The sequence below is a fragment of the Eptesicus fuscus genome, chromosome 4 (assembly GCF_027574615.1).
Source record: "Eptesicus fuscus isolate TK198812 chromosome 4, DD_ASM_mEF_20220401, whole genome shotgun sequence".
Lineage (NCBI taxonomy): Eukaryota > Metazoa > Chordata > Mammalia > Chiroptera > Vespertilionidae > Eptesicus > Eptesicus fuscus.
In genome coordinates, this window is record NC_072476.1 from 42,170,811 (window position 1) to 42,193,701 (window position 22,891).

A 22,891-nucleotide genomic window follows, 5' to 3' on the forward strand; every position below is an offset into this window, starting at 1 on the left:
AAAAGCTTATTTAACACATATCCCAGGTCGATGCACGCACTGCTTAAATTCTATTACCTAGGTCATACCTGTACCAACAGGGAGTAGAGAATCAGCTGTATATGAGTAAAGCATTTCCACTGGGGAAAGAAAAAGGTTGTCACACCAGTTGTTTGTACCACCCATCTGAATTTGCAGTGGAAGAACAAAAGAAATTTTTTCTTCCAAGAAGCCTTGTGAAACAATGTGACACTCTAACTGCATTAGCTCCCTGAATGTCAGGCCATATACATACAGAAAAATACTAAGCAAGCAAAGGAGGAGATAAATCATGAAAAACTCAAGAACAGGTTTAACTTTGAAAGTTACTGTAGCAAAACTACACACACTTCTAAAAGACTGACAGGTACATTTAAGTAACCTATGTTAAACTTTTTCTAAACTATATTCCCCTCCAAATGGTATCCTTTCTTACATAAATAACACCAAGCATCAAAAATATCCCAGCAATTCACAAAAAGGATTCCTGACTACTCAACAGAGCAGCTTCCAGTTTAGTCCTATTAAAATTACAGCTTTTTTTTTTTTCTTCCTTTTACCAACACAACAATCTTTGGTATCATGTTACTGAGTAGGGTTTAAAGGAGTTTGGAAAAATATTACCTCCTTCTTCCCTACTCCTATGTTAAAAGTTTTGTTTTGTGCATATTCTTTCATACATAGTTCTGTCTCTAAACCTATACAGGATTAAACTGCCCCAAATATGGGATATTACATCTTTGACTTTGCAATCTTTCTCACCAACCTCTTTTCAGATTAGCAGATACAAATCTGACATTCTTTTAGTGTTGAGAAAATATTCCATTGTATGAATGTGCCACAATTTATTCAAGCACTTACTTACTAATTAACATTTAGATTTGTAGTTTTTTTTTCTCCAACAGATATTTCAATACACACTGTGTACAAAAATTTTTTGCAAGGGAGCTTTTATCTTTATAGGATAACTAGAGGCCCGGTACACGAAATGAAATTCGTGCACGGGAGTGGGGGGAAGGTGTGTCCCTCAGCCCAGCCTGCACCCTCTCCAATCTGAGATCCCTCTCACAATCCAGGATTGCTGGCTCCCAACCGCTTGCCTGCCTGATTGTCTCTAACCGCTTTGGCCTGCCAGCCTGATCACCCCCTGACCACTCCCCTGCCAGCTTGATCAATGCCTAACTGCTCCCCTGCCAACCTGATTGCCCTAACTGCCCTCCCTTGCTGGCCTGGTCGCCCCTAACTGCCCTCCCCTGCCGGCCTGATCGCCTCTAACTGCCCTCCCCTGCAGGCCTGGTCCCTCCCAACTGCCCTCCCCTGCTGGCCTTGTCTCTCCCAACTGCCCTCCCCTGCTGGCCTGGTTGCCCTCAACTGCCCTCCCCTGTTGGCCTGATCGCCCACAACTGCTCTCCTTGGCTGGCCATCTTGTGTCCACATGGGGCTGGCCATCTTTGACCACATGGGGGCATCCATCTTGTGTGTTGGAGTGATAGTCAATTTGCATATTACCTCTTTATTAGATAGGATATTATATAAGATTCTCAAAAGTAGGATTGCTCAATATGTATAGGTAACTTTGTAGCAGTTTAATTCTGCCAGCAATGTATTAGTGTGCCCATCTCCTTACATCTTCACCAATATTGACATCACTGTTTTGACTTTAAACCAATCTGATAGAAACATTTTTTTAACCATACTTCATGCTTGCTTTTTCAATGTCCTATTCTCTAAGTTATTTGCCAATTTCTCCAATAATCTATCATTTTAAAGTTCTCTTTATATACAGATACATTAATATTTTTTCAGTTACTACACAAATATTTCTTCTAGTCACCTGTTCTTTTAACTTTGGCTGTGGCTCTCTGCCATATGAGATTTAAGTTTTGTTTAGTAAGATCAGACCTCTAAGGTTGTATAAGGATTTTAAATGGGTATCTTTGTATTGTGTTCTGATTGTTGAGACTAGTGTGAGAAATTTCCATAATGTTATTTTTTTAAGTAATTATAAAAAAAAGAAGAAATGAATTTGGGCAAGACAGAGAGCAAGAAAGGAGGATGGCATTGACTGTCCCATGATTCTACATAAGAAAATACCAACATTTCAGAAACGAGGCTTGAAATGTTGTGAATTATCCCATCATTATAAAGCCACATTCTCAGAAAATGCACAATTAAAAAAATGTATTTTGATGTATTCACTTCATTAATGTGAATGAAATTTTACATATATGTACATCACTTTATTCTTAGATATGCATTCCTACTATTTTTATTCTCATCTTTTTTGAATAATGCTTACCTATTAAGTTAAAAGGATGTAGAAAAGGAAGAACAGGAATACTGGGGAAAGTATTCAATCCTTCCTACATTAACCAAATTCAAATACAGAAATTCTCCATTTTAAAATGTGACATATACTTTAAGTCAACTAAAGTCTCATAAATATTACTTACAACAATAGCATGCTAAAAAAAAAAAAGTCACTGCATGATTGTTTATTTAAAATATTATGACTCTGGATGTAATTACATATGGGCTTACATAATTTATTATTCATATAAACCCTCCATTAAAATGCATAATAGTTCACCCACAATGCCTTTTTTCTAAGCATAATAATAAATTTTCTCTTATTAAAAGTGTTTAAAGCCTTTTGAGTCTTGATTTTTGAAGAAATTACTAAAAAATAATTTAAGCTTAACTACATCAAACAATGGTATTGTTTGCAATGCTGTCACAGATTCCTCCATGGCAACAGTCACGTGTTGTTACTGCACAATTTATGGTACAGGTTATTATGTGCACATAAACTCTCTACATAATGACAGTATTTTCACTGCAACTTGCTCAACACATTTAAAATTATGAATACAATTTACAAAATCTTTAACAATATACTTTTAAGATAAAAGTATCCTGAGGATATTACAAAATTCATTTTACCAGCCCTTCATTTCTTTGTTTTATTTCACTCTTTAATTTCCAAGATAATAGCTGTTCATACTTTGTTACATAAAAATGTTCTTATAGTCCCTATTAACAAAATATATTTAAGCTCAATAGCATATAATTGTCCCTCAAACACTTAGTTCCACCTGCCTCTCTCCTTGGTTAAAATCAAGTATTTATCAAGTTTTCTATAATTTTGAATCAGAAAAGTTATAGCAAAACAGAGAGAAATAGAGTTAGCACATCTAAGTTAAAAGCACTGCATTTTTAATATTTTGGTCATATTTTATAATAAAATAATATTTTGGCAAAAATAATAAAATATAAGGTTCAGTTTATTTTCTATTAATGGTAGATCTGGCAGGTATTTTACACTTGTAAATACTATATATTTAATTTGACTGTTTTCACATTTGTTTTTAAAAACACTGCTATAAGGTTTTCAGAAATTTTGAGACTAAAAGCACCTAAAAAATAAAATTTAACTAAAATGTTTGATGCTCAAAAAATCCTTTCATAAATTTATAAACTTACTTTTAAGTGTCTCATACATATGAACACAGAATTATTATTGCCTGCTAAGACATATTTGACTTAATGTAATCTTTAAAATAATAATCCAGGAAGTCTTCCTGAAATTTATGTGAAAATCCGATGGGAATTCAAAAAATTTTTTAAAAAGAACATGAAAACAAATAGCTGCAAAAAAAGTTGTTATTCTGGTGGTAGTAGTTATTATGGCGCAAAAACACATGAAAAGACTTGTATTTTTCTCATATATACACAAAGTAAGTTCAAATAAGATGTGCAAGGTATATTACATATATACACACAACCACACACACACACACACACACACACACACACACACGCGCACGCACGCACACACACGCACACACATACATACATACCCACACTTGGGCTCCAGTAGGGAAACTTGAAAATTTACATAATGAGCCACTTGGCTCATTTATCACTTAAGTCCCAATAATAGTTTTAATGGAGATGTACATTATTTTTTTGATTCTTACTCAAATATCAATCTATCATTAGTTAAGAGAAGAAAAGTTTGAGATGTATAAGTTTGAAAAAGGAACTAAGAGTATGGTGAATTAAGTGATGATGGATATGCAACTGCCTTTATATAAAAGGTATTTTACTGTGGAAGAAATTCATGCAGAGGTATCTGCAGAAGACTTTGTCAACCATAAGAAAACAAAACTCATTTGACACTGTGACATCCTCACTATAACACACTATAAATATGTAATATTACAGCATTACTTATACATTCTAGTTTGGGCAACAGAGTCTAATTCTGAATGACCTTGTTAATTTTTAAGGCATCAGTGCATCAAGGGCAAAGCTCCATAAAATAAATATGGAAACAAGAAAGCATTAGCTTATTTGTGGCATTGAGAGTAATCAATGTACATTATATGTGTTGGCCACTTCTATGGAATAGGTAATAAATTATAGATCTTATTGTCAAAATGTTACAACATAAATTTCACATCATGTTTCAATACTTCATTTAATGGGCTAAACTGATCCGGCAGTATCCTCATTTTCATTGTTCCATCAGCTCCACATGAAAAAATGTGATTTGCTGGCCCTGTCTCAATTTGCATCACTCCCGTTCCGATATTTCTGAAAATGGATTGCCGAGCATGTTCACTGATAAAAGTGTGAAGAAGACTAAAGGTAGAGAGATTCCAAATCTGAAAGATATTAAGAACAAAATAAAACTTGGGGTTGATGATTACCTAAAAAGTATAAATATAATATTTAGCCTGTCTTCCTGTGCAAATAAGGAATTTCTAAAACAATGATGGAGAAAAGCCTGTGTAGGCCTAAGTTCTGAATAGGAAGTAACTCACTTTGATATTATTACATTCTTCAAAATCCATCCAGTAAGAGAGGAAGGTATTTTTAACCTTGCATTGGAGATGAGAAAACTTAGGTACAAGGATGTTAAGTGTACAATTCTACAAAAACTTGCAATATTGTAAGGACTACCATCAAAATTTCCTATCTCTCAACAAAGCTTTTGCTGTGTAGTTCTATAGTGAAGTAATCTTGTCTCTATAATGTAAAATACCCCCAGGGGATCAGAACCACTGAAAAGCACTAGGTACCTAGAGGCCCTCACATAAGGCAAATCTATGTTCCAACTGCAAGATAAGGTTAATTAATATAACTTCAGAATAATTAATTTACTAAATAGAAACTTCCTATTTTTATCCCTTTCCAAATAAATGTGTCTGTCCCTAAAGTAATTTATAAGCATCTTCACTTATGTGGAACCTAAATACTTTCAGGACATTGTTTTAAATTTAGGGAAACCAATTTATTTATTTATTTATTTATTTATTTATTTATTTATTTATTTATTTATTTATTCATTTTTAGATCTCATTAATAAAAATCTTACTTTTCTTTAAGAAATAAGTTTCTACCATTCTAGACATACTTGTTAAACTGAATATACTACATTGTTTATTTTCAAATCTATTTTTTTACTCAATTAAATAATAAAACTGAGTACAAACAAAAGAACTAATCTAAAATACAGTATAAACTGCCTAAGCTGAGGGCAATTCAAATATAATTAATTTTTTCTTGCTAAGTATTTTTAAAATAATATGCCAGTGCTAACAAAGTAGTCCAATTTATTTGCACTAAATAAATTCTCTAGCATTTAAATTAATGGATTCTAAGAAATCAAACTCCCCCAGTAGATTGCTGACCATTAGAATAATTTAGGGACTACTCTAAACTAACTTATTTCTGCAGATGTTTCCAAGTGTGGCCAGAAGACTCTCCATCAAAATCACTAGGTATGTGTTATAAAAATTCACATTCCTGAACCCTGGACTTACTAAATATTTTTGGGGTGGGACCTAACAATAGAATTTTTGGAGTGGGGTACAATTTTAATAAGCTGCTTAACATTTTAAAAAACTTCTAGGTTTTAAACACAGTGGGGTTTGAGAAGGACTGTTATAGGCAGGACTTATCCAGGTACATTCAGAATTACAGAGCCAGGCACTGAGTAGTTGCATGCTAAAGCTATAAATAAATAAATAAAAATGGCATAAGGAAATGTCAGTATACTTCGTGGTACCTGAAATAGAATTCAGTAATGCTTAACATGCAGTCAAGACTAATTTTAACATTTGAAATGTATTTATATCCATGGAAAAATCTAGTTCTTTTATATGCATTAATTAAGCATATCTGAAAAATAGAAAATTTTCAAGTTAATCATTACTTCATTTGTTAAAAGATTTATTAAATAGCAGTTAATGTGGTTGACTACAAAGGAATTGTTAATATATACGTATATTATTTAAAGAGACTAACATCATCAATTACGATTAAACACCTAAGGTTTCTGAAGATTTCTTTTTGTAGATATGTAGCATTATTATGTTTACCTTTATGCTGCCTTCAGCAGATCCTGTAACAAAGTACTCTTCAGTTGGATCAATAGCAACAGCTTTAACAGGAGAATCATGGCTCTGGAAAAGCTGCCTTTGTTGTCGTTGCTGAAGGTCAAAGACACATGTAAATCCTTTTCTGCCACATGATATTAGTAGCTGATGTTTTGGAGCATATGCTAAAACAGTGGCTCCACTATCATGGCAAATAAAAGCTGAAAGAAAAAAAAAGTAAAAATCACTTAATAGTATAAGAAACAGACTTATGGCTTTTGGCCAAGGTGAAATGTTAGAACATGTGTTTTTGTGGATGTGTTTTCATTTCTCTTGGAGATATATATATACATACACACACACACACACTAGACACACGTTGCATGAAGATTCATGCAAGAATATGCCTTCCTTTCCCTGGCTTTGCTCCTGGCCGCCCGGAAGCCTGAAAGTCCTCGCTCCCGGCCAGAATGCGGCTCCTGTAGCTCCTTCCACCCCCTGCCTACCCCCTCATAGCAGGCATCCCACCCTGCCCGGCTGCTCTGCATCTGTGTATGCAAATTAACCCTCCATCTTTGTTGGGTTAATTTGCATACTTACTCCTGATTGGCTGATGGGCATCATGGAGGTACAGTCGATTTGCATATTTCTCTTTTATTAGTGAAGATATATATATATATATATATATATATGTATGTATGTATGTATGTATATATACTGCTGGGTCATATTAAGTGTATGTTTAACTTTATTAGAAACTACCAAACAGTTTTCTAAAGTGGTTGTGCCATTTCATACCTCTATCAACAAAATCATGAGTGTTCTGGCATTTCCATATCCTCACCAACACTTGGTATCCTAGAATCTTTAATTTTGGCCATTTCAGTGTATAGAGTAGTATCTTATGTGAATTTAATTTGCATTTCCCTGATAACTATTGATGCTGAACACCATTTCGTATACTTATTTGCTATTCAAATGTTGATAAGTGAATAATTTAAAAAATCTTGAATATATTATTCCTTTCATGGGTTATACTTTTGGTTTTGTATCTAAAAAGTCATCACCAAACCCAAGAACACCTAGATTTTCTCCTACATTTTGTTCTAGGAATTTTTTAGCTTGTATTTTATGTATAACTCTATGATCCATTTTGAGTTAATTTTCATGAAAAGGGTGAGGTTAATTTTTCTGCATATCAGCATCCAATTATTATAGCACTATTTGTTGGAAAACTATCTGTCTCCATTTAATTGTCTATGTGTCTTTATTAACAATCAATCCACTATTTACATGTGAGTCTATTACTGGGCTACTTACAAGCATACCTTGCTTTATTGTTTCACTTTCTTGTACTTCACAGACACTGTATTACTTGTGGCAACCCTGTATACAGCAAGTCTGTTAGCGCTGTTTTTCTAACAGCATTTGCTCACTTTGCGTCTCTGTCACATTTTGATAATTCTCTCAATATTTCAAACTTTTTCATTATTATTATGTTTGTTAGGATGATCTGTGGTCAGTGATTTTTGATGTTACTATTATAATTTTTTTGGGGTGCTGTGAACCATGCCCATAAGATGGCACACTTAATAAATGTTGAGTGTGTTCTGACTGGCTGTTCCCCATCTGTTTCCCTCTCCTCAGGTCTCCCTATTTCCTGAGACACAGCAATATTGAAATAAGATCAATCAATAACCCTACAATGGCCTCTAAGTGTTCAAGTGAAAGGAAGAGTGTCACATATCTTACTTTAAATCAACAGTTAGAAATGATTAAACTTAGTGAGAAAGGCATGTCAAAAGCCGAGATAGGCAGAAAGCTAGACTCCCTGCACTAGTGAGCCAAGATATGAACGCAAAGGAAAAGTTCTTGAAGAAAATTAAAAGTGCTACTCCAGTGAACACATGAATGATAGGAAAGCAAAACAGCTTTATTACTGATACTAGAGGCCCGGTGCACGAAATTCGTGCACGGAGGGGGGTTGTCCCTCAGCCCAGCCTGTACCCTCTCCAATCTGGGACCCTTCAAGGGATGTCCGACTGCCCGTTTAGGCCCGATCCCAGGGATCGGGCCTAAACGGGCAGTCGGACATCCCTCTCACAATCCAGGACCGCTGGCTCCCAACTGCTTGCCTGCCTGCCTTCCTGATTGCCCCTAACCACTTCTGCCTGCCAGCCTGATCACCCCCTAACCACTCTGCTGCCAGCCTGTTTGCCCCCAACTTCCCTCCTCTGCCAGCCTGGTTACCCCTAACTGCCCTCTCCTGCAGGGTTGATCACCTCCAACTGCCCTCCCTTGCAAGCCTGGTCCCTCTCAACTGCCCTCCCTTGCAGGCCTGGTCCCTCACAACTGCCCTCCCTTGCAGGCCGGGTGCCTGCCAACTGCCCTCTCCTGCTGGCCATCTTGTGGTGGCCATCTTGTGTCCACATGGGGGCAGGATCTTTGACCACATGGGGGCAGCTATATTGTGTGTTGCAGTGATGATCAATCTGCATAGTACTCTTTTATTAGATAGGATAGAGGCCTGGTACAGGGGTGGGGGCCAGCTGGTTTGCCCTGAAGGGTGTCCCTGATCAGGGTGGGGTTCCCTTGGGGCGTGGGGCGGCCTGAGCAAGGGGCCTGTGGTGGTTTGCAGGCGGGCCACGCCCCCTGGCAACGCAAGCGGAGGCCCTGGTATCTGGAATTTATTTTCTTTCTATAATTGAAACTTTGTAGCCTGGAGCAGAGCCAAGCCTGGGGCTCCCTCCGATGCCCGCAGCCATTTGTGTTGGGTTTATAATTGAAACTTTGTTGCCTTAAGCGGGTGGGCCCAGCCAGGGTGTGCGGAAAGCTTTGCTTCCCCTGTTGCCAGCGGCAACCCTGGCCTGCTCTCTCAAGCTCCATTCTGCTGCCATTTGTTTGAATTTGTTTACCGTCTATAATTGAAACTTTGTAGCTTGAGGGGAGGCTTAGGCCTGCAACGGCTGGCCGAAAGCTTGGCTTCCTCTGTTACCTAGGAAACCTTGCTCTCTGTGGTTGTAGCCATCTTGGTTTGGGTTAATTGGCATACTCTCTCTGATTGGATGGTGGGCGTGGCTTGTGGGTGTGTCGGAGGTATGGTCAATTTGCATATTTGTCTATTATTAGATAGGATGGAGAAAGTTTCAGTGGTCCAGATAGGTCAAACCAGTCATAATATTTCCTTAAGTCAAAGACTAAGCCAGAGCAAGGCTCTACCTCTCTTCAATTCTATAGGCAGAGAGGTGAGGAAGCTACAGAAGACAAGTTGGAAGTTAACAGAGTTTGGTTCATGAGGTTTAAAGAAAGAATCTGTCTCCAAAACTTAAAATGTGCAAGGTTAAACAGCAAGTGCTGATGAAGAAGCTACAGCAAGTTATCTAGAAGATCCAACTAAGATAATGAAGTGAGAGTTTCAGTGTAGATGAAACAGCCTTATATTGGAAGAAGATACCATCTAGGACTTTCATAGCTAGAAAGAAGTCAAGCTTGACTTCAAAGTGTTAAAGGATGGGCTGACTTTCTTTATTGGGGGCTAATGCAGCTGGGAACTTTTAAGTCGAAGCTAATGCTTACTTACACTCCAAAAATCCTAGAGCCCTTAAGTATTATGCTAAATCAACTCTGCCTGTGCTCTATATAAAAAACCAACATGCCCTAGCTAGTTTGGCTCAATGGATAGAATGTTCCCAAGTTCGATTTCAATCAAGGGCATGTACCTTGGCTTGATCCCTGGCCCTGGTCAGGGCACATGCAGGAGGCAACCAATTGATGGGTCTCTCTCACACTGATGTTTCTCTATCTCATTTTGTATCTCCCCCTTCCTTTCACTCTCTAAAAATCAATGGAAAAATATCCTCAGGCGAGGATTAACAACAACAAAAAAGAACCAACAAAGCCCGGATGACAGCATATCTGTTTATAACATGCTTTACTGACTATTTTAAGCACACTGTTGAGACCTACTGCACAGAAAAAAAAAAAATTTTTAAATTATTACTGCTCATTAACAATGCATGTGGTCACCCAAGAGCTCTGATGGAGATGTACAAGATTAATATTTTCATGCCTGCTAACAAAACATGGGTCAGTAAGTAATTTCAATTTTTATTGTTTAAGAAATACATTTTGCCAGAAGCAAGGAGGCATCGATCGGACTATCGGGCCTCAGAGGGAGGATAGGGGAGGGTAGGGGGAGGGTGGGGGGAGGGGGAGAGTTCAACCAAAGGACCTGTATGCATGCATATAAGCCTATCCAACGGTTAAGTTCAACAGGGGATTGGGGCATGTGTGGGGAGAGGGGTGGGATGGGAATGGGGGGATGAGGACAAATATGTGACACCTTAATCAATAAAGAAATTAAAAAAAAAAAAAAAAAAAAAAGAAATACATTTTGCCCAGCCAGTGTGGCTCAGCAGTTGAGCATCAACCCAGAAACCAAGAGGTCTTGGGTTTGATTCCTGATCAGGGAACATGCTCAGCTTGCAGGGTTGATCCCCATTAGGGGGCGTATAATTGACGATGTTCCATCCTCTCTATGCCTCTCCTTTCCTCTCAAAAACATATTTAAAAAAAAAAGAAGAAATATGTTTCCTAAGGCTATAGATGCCATAAGGATCTGGGCAAAGTAAATTGAAAACCTTTTGGAAGGGATTCACCATTCTAGATGCCATTAAGAACATTTGAGATTTATGGGAAGAGGTCAAAATATCAACATTAACAGGAGTTTAGAAGATGTTGATTCCAACTCTTCTGGATGACTTTGAGGGGTTCAAGAGTTCAGTGAAGAAAGTAACTGCAGAAGTGACGGAAATAACAAGAGAACCAGAATTAGAAGTGGAGTTTGGAGATGTGACCAAATTGCTAAAACTTGGTAAATGATGAGTTGCTTCTTATGGATAAGCAAAGAAAGATGGAATCTACTCGTGGTGAAAATGCTGTGAAGATTGTTGAAATGACAACAAAGGATTTAGAATATTACATAAACTTAGTTGACTAAGCAGAAGCAGGTTCAACTGTGGGTAAAATGCTATCAAACAGCATCACATGCCAGAGCAATTGTTACTAAAAGACTACAGTATGTATAGTGTAATCACAACTTTTATAGGCAATGGGAAACCAAAAAACTTGTATGACTCGCTTTACCGGCATACCTCAGAGATACTGCCGTTGAGTTCCAGACCACTGCAATAAAAATAATATAGCAATAAAGTAGTAATCTTTGTGCTAGTAGAAGATCTTGCCTTCAATTTGTAAAAAAAATGCAACATCTGTGAAGTGCAAAAAAGGGAAGTGCAATAAAATGATGTATGCCTATATTGCAATATTCACTTTATTGTGGGGGTCCAAAACTGAACCTGTAACATCTCTGAGGTATGTCTGTATCCTGTTCTATGATAAATGTCTATTCTTAAGCCAATATCACAATATCTTAATTACTGTAGCTTTATAGTAAGATCTAAAATCAGGTAATGTGAGTCCTCCAAGTTTGTTTTTCTTTAGTATTTAGTATTCTAGATCTGTTGCCTCTCTCTACAAACTTTAGAACCAGTTTGTTGATATGTGCAAAATGGCTTGCTGGGATTTTGATTAGATAGGATTGAATCTATGACGTTGGAACTGACAACTTAATATCGAGTATTCTAATCTGTGGATATGGAATATCTATTTACTTAGAGCTTTGATTTCTTTTATCTTTTATGTATTTTTCTCCAATAGATGCTATACATATTTTGTTAGATTTATGCCTCAATATTTCATTATTTTGGATTATATTATAAATTGTAGTATTTTTAAAATTTCAAATGCCAATTGTTGGTATATAGGAAAGCAACTGACTTTAGTATTGATCATGTATTCTGTACTCTGCTATACTCACACATTAGTTCCTGGAAGTAATTTCTGTAGATTCTTAGGGATTTTCTACAGAGATAATTGTTCCATCTGTGAATAAAAGCATTTTTTTTCTACTCTTCCAATCTGTACACCTTTTATTTGCTTTTCTCTTACTGCATTAGTTAGGACTTCCAGTACAATGTTAGTTAAATAGGAATGGTGAGTGGGAACAAAATGTTATGCAGTAATTGATGTTCACAATGATGACTTATAACCATGAGATCCAAAGTAAAGACAAATGATTTTTATATTATCTGTCTACTGTCCCTCATCAAGGTATAGTGAAGGTTTAATTATGCATACTGCATTATTTCTGCTTTTAAACTGTGTCACCAAGGGCAAAATAAACCTCATGGGCTAATAAATATGCTATTTAAAAAACCTTATTCATTTAAAAATAATTTTTAGTTTATGAATTTCTTGACTTTCAATATTTATAAAATACTTTCAAAACTTACCATGAACTAAACTATTGGCAGATGCTACAAGAGTATCCCACAAACATATGTTTCTGGAAAAAAAAAAAATTAACTCTTGAGTGACAAAGTTGACAGAATAAAAAGTATGTCTCATATAGTAACATAACATTTAAACCTTAATCTCTCAGAAAGTTCTTAAATTTATAAACACATCAAATACAAGTAACCAATATATTTATGTATGATTAATTTTAAACAAAATTTGAAAACTATTAACTCATAAAATTGAGTAATTTCATATTAACATGTATTTACAAATACTACTATATGAAGCCTGAATAGGGAAGTTACTTTTTATATTCACTGATTCTCTAACAGACTGCCATTCACAAATAGGATACACTGAATTTTCTGAAGTACAAAGAAAATTTATTTCTACTATGAATGGGAGCAGCTTTTATGCCTTTCCATGAGTTGCAAAGGAGGCACCAATATATGTAAGAATTTTTATGGAAGATGGGTTAAAAACTCCATATTCCTACCGTCCCATTTCTAGGGCAAAATGAGGCCATACCCCTAAATATAAAAGCTCAGCAGCCTCAGTTGGCCTTGATCTCATAACTCAGTTGTATGAAGGAAGTCAAAAGTGGGGTGGGGGGTGGAGATGGAGGCAGGGTAAGACATATTTAAAGATTTTTGAGGGGATGGAGACAGGCTATCACTTATTAGCTAATGTACAATTAACAAGTCTTAAGTTTCTTTTTGTGAAACAGTCAGTGATTTCAACTGGTCAGTTGGAAGAATTTTTAAAACATGAAATACCCAACTATTTATTCAGGGATACTGACCTCTAATGCCTTAGATTGTCAAATAAAAAAAATGACAACAGCCAACACAACAATAGCCATCTGGTGTGAATGCCCTGTCTTGAACCATAAATAGATAGGTCATATAATAGAGCTGAATCTCATTGGTCATGTTGCATAAAAAGGTTGCATCTGATTGATTAATTCTTGGTATCAGAAATCCTTATATACAAGTGTAGACACCTGATTTTTTTAAAAAGTCACTTTGGAGAAAATATGGAGATAATAATAATTTTTATGTCAATCAAAATTATACCTATTTTTTGTCAGCTGGGCAAAAATTAATATATTTTAGGTGTGCTGCTGAATTTTAATACTTAGTTAATGTATGCCATGAGATGAAAAAGGTTGAAAATCACTGATCTATCTAATAGAGCCACAGTGAGCATTAACTAAATAGCATGGCCAATAACTAAATGTGTTTTTGGTTTTTTTGCCTCAAGCTTTCTTAACACAGGGAATCATATGGAAAAAAAATTAATTCCATCAACAACCAAACCTTGTTACACTCAAATCTTAACATTAGAATATTAACAATACAAATGGAATAGATTTTTTTCAAAAAATTTTTGAATTTTATTATATTGAAGCAACATTGCTTATTAAAATTATATAGGTTTCAAGTGTACAATTTTATGATTTGTGTATTCACCACCCAAAATGAAGTCTCCTTTCATCAACATGTATTCGACTCCCTTTACGCTATGCTACCTGGATTTGTTTTTAATGGCAACAGAATACCCTTAAATTTACAACTAGAATATTAAAATGCCCAAAATAAGAATTTTTATAATAAATATATTTAAAAGCATGATTATAAAAATATTCTTGAGATGTAAGACATAAAGCAATTAGAAATAAAGTTCAGCTATTTCCTATGCACTTCAATTTCTGTTATAATCTCTTACCTATTGTCAGTTGAAAGACCAGCTGTAGCTATTAGAGAGGAGGAACTAATGAAGACAAAGTCATTGGCTGTTTTGTTATGACACTGCCAAGTCTGTAATAGTTATAAACAGCAAATGTTAATATTATTAACAGTTTCATAACCTGGTAGATGCATTAATCAAAAACTGATCATGTAATTTGTGGCTTACTTAAACTCTGCATTCCCTCCCCTCCCGCCCTGACCCCTGAGCTTTAGATAAGTTTCAGGGGTAAAACACAGAATCCTCATACACACTTTACCCAGATTCACCAATTTTTAACATTTACCACATTTGCTTTGCCTCTCCTTCTTTCATATACTTACACCCATGCACACATACACACACCTATTCCTGAACCATTTAAATAAGCTGGATATGTCATGACCCTTTATGAGGCCCTTTGCTTTTGTTCAACCAATAGTTCAAAGGGAAACAAAAGGAGTTTAAACTCTAAATATTTCCCTTGGAATATTTGTAAAACATTTTTGTCTTAGAAGACAGAAACTAGGATACTAGATTCTCAGGCAAAATTATTTATTTTCAGAAATATTTAAAGCTTTAAATAATTTTTCATGTATATGAACAAAAACATATTACTAATATTAACAAAATTTAAAAATTTACAGTGTCTTTCAATATTCCTTCAAATAATAACTTAAAATATTATGAGAGTTTTAGTTAATTATAAAGACTTCCAGGTTATGTTTGTTCAGATGTTTCTCTTCAATAAAAAAATGACTTTAAAAATATTTTTATTGATTTCAGAGAGGAAGGGAAAGGGAGAGAAATAGAAACATCAATGATGAGAGAAAATCATTGATCAGCTGCCTCCTGCATGCCCCACACTGGGAATAAAGCCCACAACCCGGGGATGTGCCCTGACCAGGAATCAAACTGTGACCTCCTGGTTCATAGGTTGACACTCAAATCACTCAGCTACGCAGGCAGGGCTAAAAAATGATTTTTTAAAGTATGTCAAAATCATCAAATGAAGATTTTTTTCCTCTGAGTCTGATTTTTTTCCCCATTCCCCCCTGATCACTATTGGAGCTGGGCTAGAGGATATGTCCTTAAAATGAACAAATCTATTTTATTCCCCCAAAGTCAATAATGAACATTTTAATCCAATTTATCTCTTTAGAAATTAAAAAAATCACACAAAAACAGTTCCTTAAGGAACATAAACTTGTATATTTGAATCTGTTGGCTTAATAAAAATATGAGGAAAAATAAAGGTATCTCATCAACTCTCCTTTGTTTGCTTTCATTTAGATTAGTACTATATTCGAGCATTTAACCTTAGGTGAATTATCAGAATCTTAACCCATATTATTAATATTTTCTTGATAGATATTGCTTAGTCCTATAAAGGGCTTCACTAAAGAATATGTTATATATAAATTCAGTGCTTGTGAAGATGTAGAAAATTCATTAAGCCTGTGTGATCCTGAATTGAAATGTATCAATTTTTTTTAAAGAGATGAGCAAGAAAATAATAGTACCAGCTATATAATACACTTTCTACTTTGTTCATGAGGAATAATGCAGAAAGGCAACCAGTTGCACTGGGCTTTTGATCATTCTTTTTAGGTGTAATACCCACTGTAGCTTAGTGAGGCTAGAGAAGGGTTTGAGTAACTCACAGTTTGCATTGGTCTCTGGAGGTGCCATGTTGGTTATAAACAGGTTAATTTTACAAGTTACCAGAGCTTTTTATGCCTGATAGAGTAATTTTCATATAATACAAGGACAGGAGCTTATAGTAAACTGTTGAATACATAGGACTAGACAGATTTTATTTTTTGGCTTTAATATTTCTTGCCTCAAATATATATTCTTGGTGTCTTTAAAAGAAAAATTCATAAAATTTTGAAGCTGGGAATATTTGGCTTACCAGGTATGGCTTAGGCATGCTTCCAGTGACTGGACAACATTTCCAGTTTGTTTGATACAAACTTAAATATCCATCAGCATCAACTATTCCAAACTTAGAGAAAAAATATTTAAGTGTTTAATACAATACAGAAGCACACATTTACCCATACCCTTACTTTGAATCCCATATTTTGACTCTTAAACATTTGATTAAAAATTGTTTAACTTTTCACTTCACCTATGCATCCAGAAAAACATTTAGGTACTGTTTTAAAAATTTCAAGGTTAGACATTAAAAAAATAAACATCAGACACCCATTTTATTATGCTAACCAACAGCATAGTCTATATATTCTTTATAAGTACTCCAAAAACAGGATGCTGGATTTATACATTAAACTATGTGATAAAGTTTTAGCATGTATAAGGTAGAAAACTTCATTTTGAAAAAGACAAAATGATAACTTCCAGAAATATACAATAAGGAAAACATGTAAATAACAGTAGAAAATACAATGAAAAAAAGATTATCACAGTAAAAGAATTCCACTATGGGAACTCAGGGCAATTTGACTGGGAAGATGTCAAATAATCCAGAAAGGGATTATATGATACAGATCTTGAAGGATGAGTAAGGCTGCTGGCAATTTTTCCTTTATATTATAAAAATAATGCATATTTATAAAAAGTATATAAAATAAAACAAATGTCTACTTTGGATTACTGCCCTCTCCCATTTCCAGGCCTAACAATTAACAACAATTTTATGGGTTCCCTTCGAGATTTCTTCTATAAATATTCAAATATTCACACATACATAATTTTTTTAAGTTAGGATCATAATAAGTACACAATTCCACAATTATGTTTTTAACTTATAACCATCTTTCCACGTTGGTATATATAAATCAACCTTATTCTTGTGCTGTGTAGCATTATACTATATAGTTATAAGTTTTTAAAACTTTTCCCTATGGACAGTTTCTAATTTTGCCCACATAAAAAGTGTTACTTTGAACATTCTTGTACATATGCCTTTGAGTATTTATGTAGGATAGATATTTAGAAACAGGAAAGCTTTGACAAAGGACATTATCTAAAATTCGTAAGTAAAGACAAAATTAAATCATAAGAGATAATACCAATTTACACTCCTACTTTTCTTACACATTAGTCAACACTGCATTACTTCAATTATTAATAAGGGTTATTGGCCATGCATAATTTAATAAATTGATTGTACATATCCTTTGTCTACCTCTCTATTATCTTCTAAAAATTTGATTGATAGGGCTAATATTAGATATAAACCAACTCTTACTATATTTGTTATAGATATTTTTCTAGGGGCTATCCTTTTTGTTATTTCTCTTAAGTTTTTTGGAGTAGATTTAGGTATGTTTTTCAGAAAGGGTATATAGAAAGTAACAAGTCTCTGCATACTTAAAAATGTGTTTATTTTGCTGTCCAATCTGAATTAATAGTTTGGATAGACATTAAACTCATAGTTCTCATTACTTGTCCATCAGAATTCTGTGAATATTGTTCTACTGTTTATTTGTAACCTCTATTTTGAAGGGGGCCAATGCCATTAATTTTGGAGGGGGTGGTGGAGAGGCTCCAAGTAACTATTGTTACCTCTTTTCCTTCCTAGAAGCTCTCTTTATCCTTGAATTAATAATAAAACAAAAATTAAATAATCAGGATGTGTCTAGGAACGTGTTGTTTCTCAATATTTCTAGTACTTGGTAGGCCCTTCCTTCCTCCTGGTTCATGATCTTTAGAGAGAGAGGAAGGGAGAGGGATAGAGAGATAAAAACATCAATGAGAGACATCGATCGGCTGCCTCCTGCACACCCTCTACTGGGGATCGAGCCTGCAACCCGGATACGTACCCTGACTGGGAATCGAACCATAATCTTCTGGTTCATGGGTTGACTCTCAACCACTGGGCAACACTGACTGGGCAACAAACTTTTCTTTAAAGACCCTACAGTAATTATTTTCGGCTTGCCAGCTATAAAGTCTTTGTTCTCTTGAACTCTGCTGTTAGAGTAGAAAAGTAATCATAGAAAACAAATAATGAATGGAGTATCTGTGTTCCAATAAAACTTTATTTACAAAACAGGTGACTGGACTATAGTTTGTCGATATCCTGTTCTAGAGAAGTGCTTCTCAAAACTTCAATGTGTGTACATATCATCAGAGTATGTGGTTAAAATGCAGATGGTGATTCAGTAGGTCTGAAGTAGAGTCAATAATTTGCACTCTAAGATGTTCCCAGATGTTACTTGCTACCTGGTACTTGACCACACTTTAAGTAGGTTCCAGAGGATAAACAAAAATATATAATCAAATGTTTAATCAAAAATGTGTAACAGAAGGTGGTCCTAGCAGCATTTGGTCCTTGAGCATCATTTAAGTGAATTTTAATAGACATATATACAATGTCTTTCCAAGAAGAACCAAATATAAGCATTCTTGGAGAGATTTTTTTTTAAAAAATTCATATAGGTTAATGCTTTACTATTAGCTCACTGAGCTATACTCTTCAGAAACCCAAATTAGTAATATTTATAAACCTCCAACATAACCAAGCCATTTTCCCATTTGTATTTTTATATACTACCTTATTTCCCTGGTAGTTAAATCTCATTCTTGTAACTCTTGAATTGCCGCCAGATCGAAAGCAGGTTATCTGTTGAGAATGGCCCCATTCAAACATTCTGACACTTCCATCCTGAGCTCCTGTCAGATCTGCATTATAAAAGGGCACAAATTGCAAATTTATTTCAGGAATCTTTGGAAAAATTTATTTTTTTAATCCAATGTGAAAATATTTATGTAAGAAACACCTAAGAAATGAAGCATAGCCAATTTATATGAATTTACCTTTGTATGAAATTTCACTTGAATACTTCATCTTAAAAACAGATAGTAATAAGATGTACTTTTGACTGAGAAACATATGCTCATACAAAACAACAGAAGCAATTAAAGAACTCTAAAATTTTATTTCCTTTTGAAATGATCTCAATGATGTTTTAATACCTTTAATAAATAGCTTTTATAACCACTTAAATTCTTGGGATTACTAAAGAGCCAATTCTTAACAGTAACACTACTAATGTTTAAGTTTATACATTTTTGCCCTAGCTGGTTTGCCTCAGTAATAGAGCATCGGCCTGTGGACTGAATGGTTCCAGGTTCAATTCCGGTCAAGGGCACATGCCCAGGTTGTGGGCTTGACCCGCAGTAGGGGGCATGTAGGAGGCAGTCGATCAATGATTTTCTCTCATCATCGATGTTTCTATCTCTCACTCCCACTCCCTTCTTCTCTGAAATCAATAAAAATATATATATATTTTAAGAAGTTTATACACTTTCCTCTGGGGGGGGGGGGGAAGATTGTAGAAGGCCTTGAATGTCATGATAAAAAACATTTCTAGTAGTTATTCCAATTACTTGATATCTCAAAATGTTGTTTCATTGAGAAATATGAATAAGTTAAATAATTTCTAATTCTTCATCACTTACTAATTTTGTGAGACTAAGAAATTTATTTTAATCTCCCTGAGCCTATTTCCTTCCCATAAAAGGAGAATAATGATACATATAGGTGTCAATTTATATTAAGTATAATTATCAGTGTTAATGAGGTAATAGAAGTCATGAGAAATTTTATTAATGTAAATAAAGACCTACCACATTGCTAGTCATATATTAGTCAAGATTCCTTATTCCTTACCAAGTATTTAAAGTAAATGGACTTAAATTGTTTTGAAATGTTTTAACACTGGGCTGGGGTGGAAGGGTGGGGAGAATTCTTGAGATTGGGATAAAAGTTATTTTCCCTCTACCCTAACAGTCTTGCTTAAGCTTATTCAGAAAAATAAATTGGGCTACTTGCGTTTAAAAACCACTCAAAATTTCCTATTATTATTTCTGGTTTTATTTACTTGAGAAAAATCCTTCATTATTAGTATCTGACATATAAAATGAAATAGTCTCTTAAAGCCTTTGTAGCCTAAGATTTTATTTTTTATTTTATTTTATTTTTCTTTTCAATTTTTTTTTATTAAGGTATTATATGTGTACATATCTTACCATTGCCACCCCCCACCCCACTCCCATATATGCCCTCACCCCCCAGAGTTTTGCATCCGTTGGTTATGCTTATATGCATGCATACAAGTCCTTGATTGATCTATCTCCCCCACCTCTCCCTAACTTTCCCCCTGAAATTTGACAGTCTGTTTGATGCTTTACTGTCTCTGTATCTGTCTTTTTGTTCAAGTTTATAATGTTCTTCATTATCCATAAATGAGTGAGATCATGTGGTATTTTTCTTTCATTGACTGGCTTATTTCACTTAATATAATGTTCTCCAATTCCATCCAGGTTGCTGCAAATGATGAGAATTCCTTCTTTTTTATGGCAGCATAGTATTCCATTGTGTAGATGTACCACAGTTTTCTGATCCAGTCATCTGCTGACGGGCACCTAGGCTGTTTCCAAATCTTAGCTATGGTGAATTGTGCTGCTATGAACATAGGGGTGCATATATCCTTTCTGATTGGTGTTTCTAGTTTCTTCGGATATATTCCCAGGAGTGGGATTACTGGGTCAAATGGGAGTTCCATTTTCAGTTTTTTGAGGAAACTCCATACTGTTCTCCACAGTGGCTGCACCAGTCTGCATTCCCACCAGCAGTGCACGAGGGTTCCTTTTTCTCCGCATCCTCGCCAACACTTGTCGTTTGTTGATTTGTTGATGATAGCCATTCTGACAGGTGTGAGATGGTACCACATTGTTGTTTTGATTTGCATCTCTCGGATAATTAGTGACGTTGAGCATGTTTTCATGTGTCTCTTGGCCTTCCTTCTGTCTTCTTTTGAAAAGCTTCTATTTAGGTCTGTTGCCCATTTCTTTATTGGATCATTTATCTTCCTTTTATTAAGTTGTATAAGCTGCCTGTAGATGTTGGAGATCAAACCTTTATCAGTGATGCCATTTGCAAATATGTTCTCCCATGCAGTAGGCCTTCTTGTTGTTTTGTTGATGGTTTCTTTTGCTGTGAAAAAGCTTTTTATTTTGATGTAGTCCCATTTGTTAATTTTCTCTTTAGCTTCCATTGCCCTAGGGGCAGTGTCAGTGAAGAATTTCTTTTGGCATATGTCTGAGATTTTGCTGCCTGTGGATTGCTCTAGTATTTTTATGGTTTCCCGTCTTATGTTTAAGTCCTGTATCCATTTTGAGTTTATTTTTGTGTATGGCATAAGTTGGTGATCAAGCTTCATTTTTTTGCATGTATCTGTCCAATTTTCCCAACACCATTTATTGAAGAGACTGTCTTGACTCCATTGTATGTTCATGCCTCCTTTGTCAAATATTAATTGAGCATAGTGGTTTGGGTCAATATCTGGATTCTCTATTCTGTTCCACTGATCTATATGTCTGTTCTTGTGCCAGTACCAGGCTGTTTTGAGAACAGTGGCTTTGTAATACAGCTTGAAATCTGGTATTGAGATCCCTCCTACTTTATTCTTCTTTCTCAGGATTGCTGTGGCTATTCTGGGTCTTTTTTTATTCCAGATGAATTTTTGGAGAGTTCTTTTAAGGTCTGTGAAATATGCCATTGGTATTTTAATGGGGAGTGCATTGAATCTATAGATTGCTTTGGGTAGTATGGACATTTTAATGATGTTGATTCTACCAATCCATGAACATGGTATGTTCTTCCATCTGTTTACGTCTTCCTCTATCTCTTTTTTCAGTGTCCTGTAGTTTTCCGTGTATAGGTCTTTTACCTCCTTAGTTAAGTTTATTCCTAGGTATCTTAATTTTTTTGGTGTGATGGTAAATGGAATTGCCTTTTTAGTCTCTAGCCTAAGATTTTAAAGGGCAAGATTAAAGGTTCCTATAACCAAGTTGTCTGAGTAAATATCCCTCATTAGCAATTGAATAGTATTATATCAAACAGGTAAGAAATGGATTAACTACAGTGGTAAAAACCTCAATAAGTTCATAATTTTAAAAAGCAAGTTCTCTTAAGACTTTCATTTCTATTTTATTCAAATCTGTTAGCCTTACTTCTAAAAAATTTCTCTAGGGTAGAAGTAAAAAAATATTGGTTTCTAGTGACTAAAATTTTTTCAAGATCTACTCCAAGGCAAGAAGCTATTATGAGGTATCTGAAATTTGGAGTAAAATTTTGAAAAATCCTATCTCATAACGTTTTCACTACATAAATAGTGTTTATTGCTGAACTAAATTACTACCTGTGCACTTGATCATGACATGAAAAGATATACTGAAAAAAATCCAGTGATTAATTTAATGAGCTTTAAAATTTTCAGGTCTTTTATCTGCCAGTTATGGTACTTCTCTGAAGAAAGTTAGTTCTTATTCCAAGACAGAAGTGATCTAATGTTACCTAATGACTTTGAAAATAAGTCCATTAACTGCCTTTGAAACTAGGGATCTCTTTATTTAAATTTATG

The 22,891-nt window shown here is 35.0% G+C and overlaps 1 protein-coding gene across 2 annotated transcripts in view; it reads right to left on the bottom strand.

The window, feature by feature from the left end:
- Positions 1-2,498: 2,498 nt before the first annotated feature.
- DMXL1 (Dmx like 1) overlaps positions 2,499-22,891 on the bottom strand; it is a 154,375-nt gene continuing 133,982 nt past the window's right edge. For both annotated transcript variants that reach the window (XM_054714973.1, XM_054714972.1), the window contains 6 exons: positions 19,018-19,145; positions 16,408-16,500; positions 14,493-14,584; positions 12,758-12,810; positions 6,408-6,625; positions 2,499-4,688 (listed from right to left, as the gene is read on the bottom strand). In XM_054714973.1, coding sequence (XP_054570948.1) covers positions 4,464-4,688; positions 6,408-6,625; positions 12,758-12,810; positions 14,493-14,584; positions 16,408-16,500; positions 19,018-19,145 — 809 coding nt within the window. In that variant the 3' untranslated portion in view covers positions 2,499-4,463. The remainder of the gene's footprint in view (positions 4,689-6,407; positions 6,626-12,757; positions 12,811-14,492; positions 14,585-16,407; positions 16,501-19,017; positions 19,146-22,891) is intronic.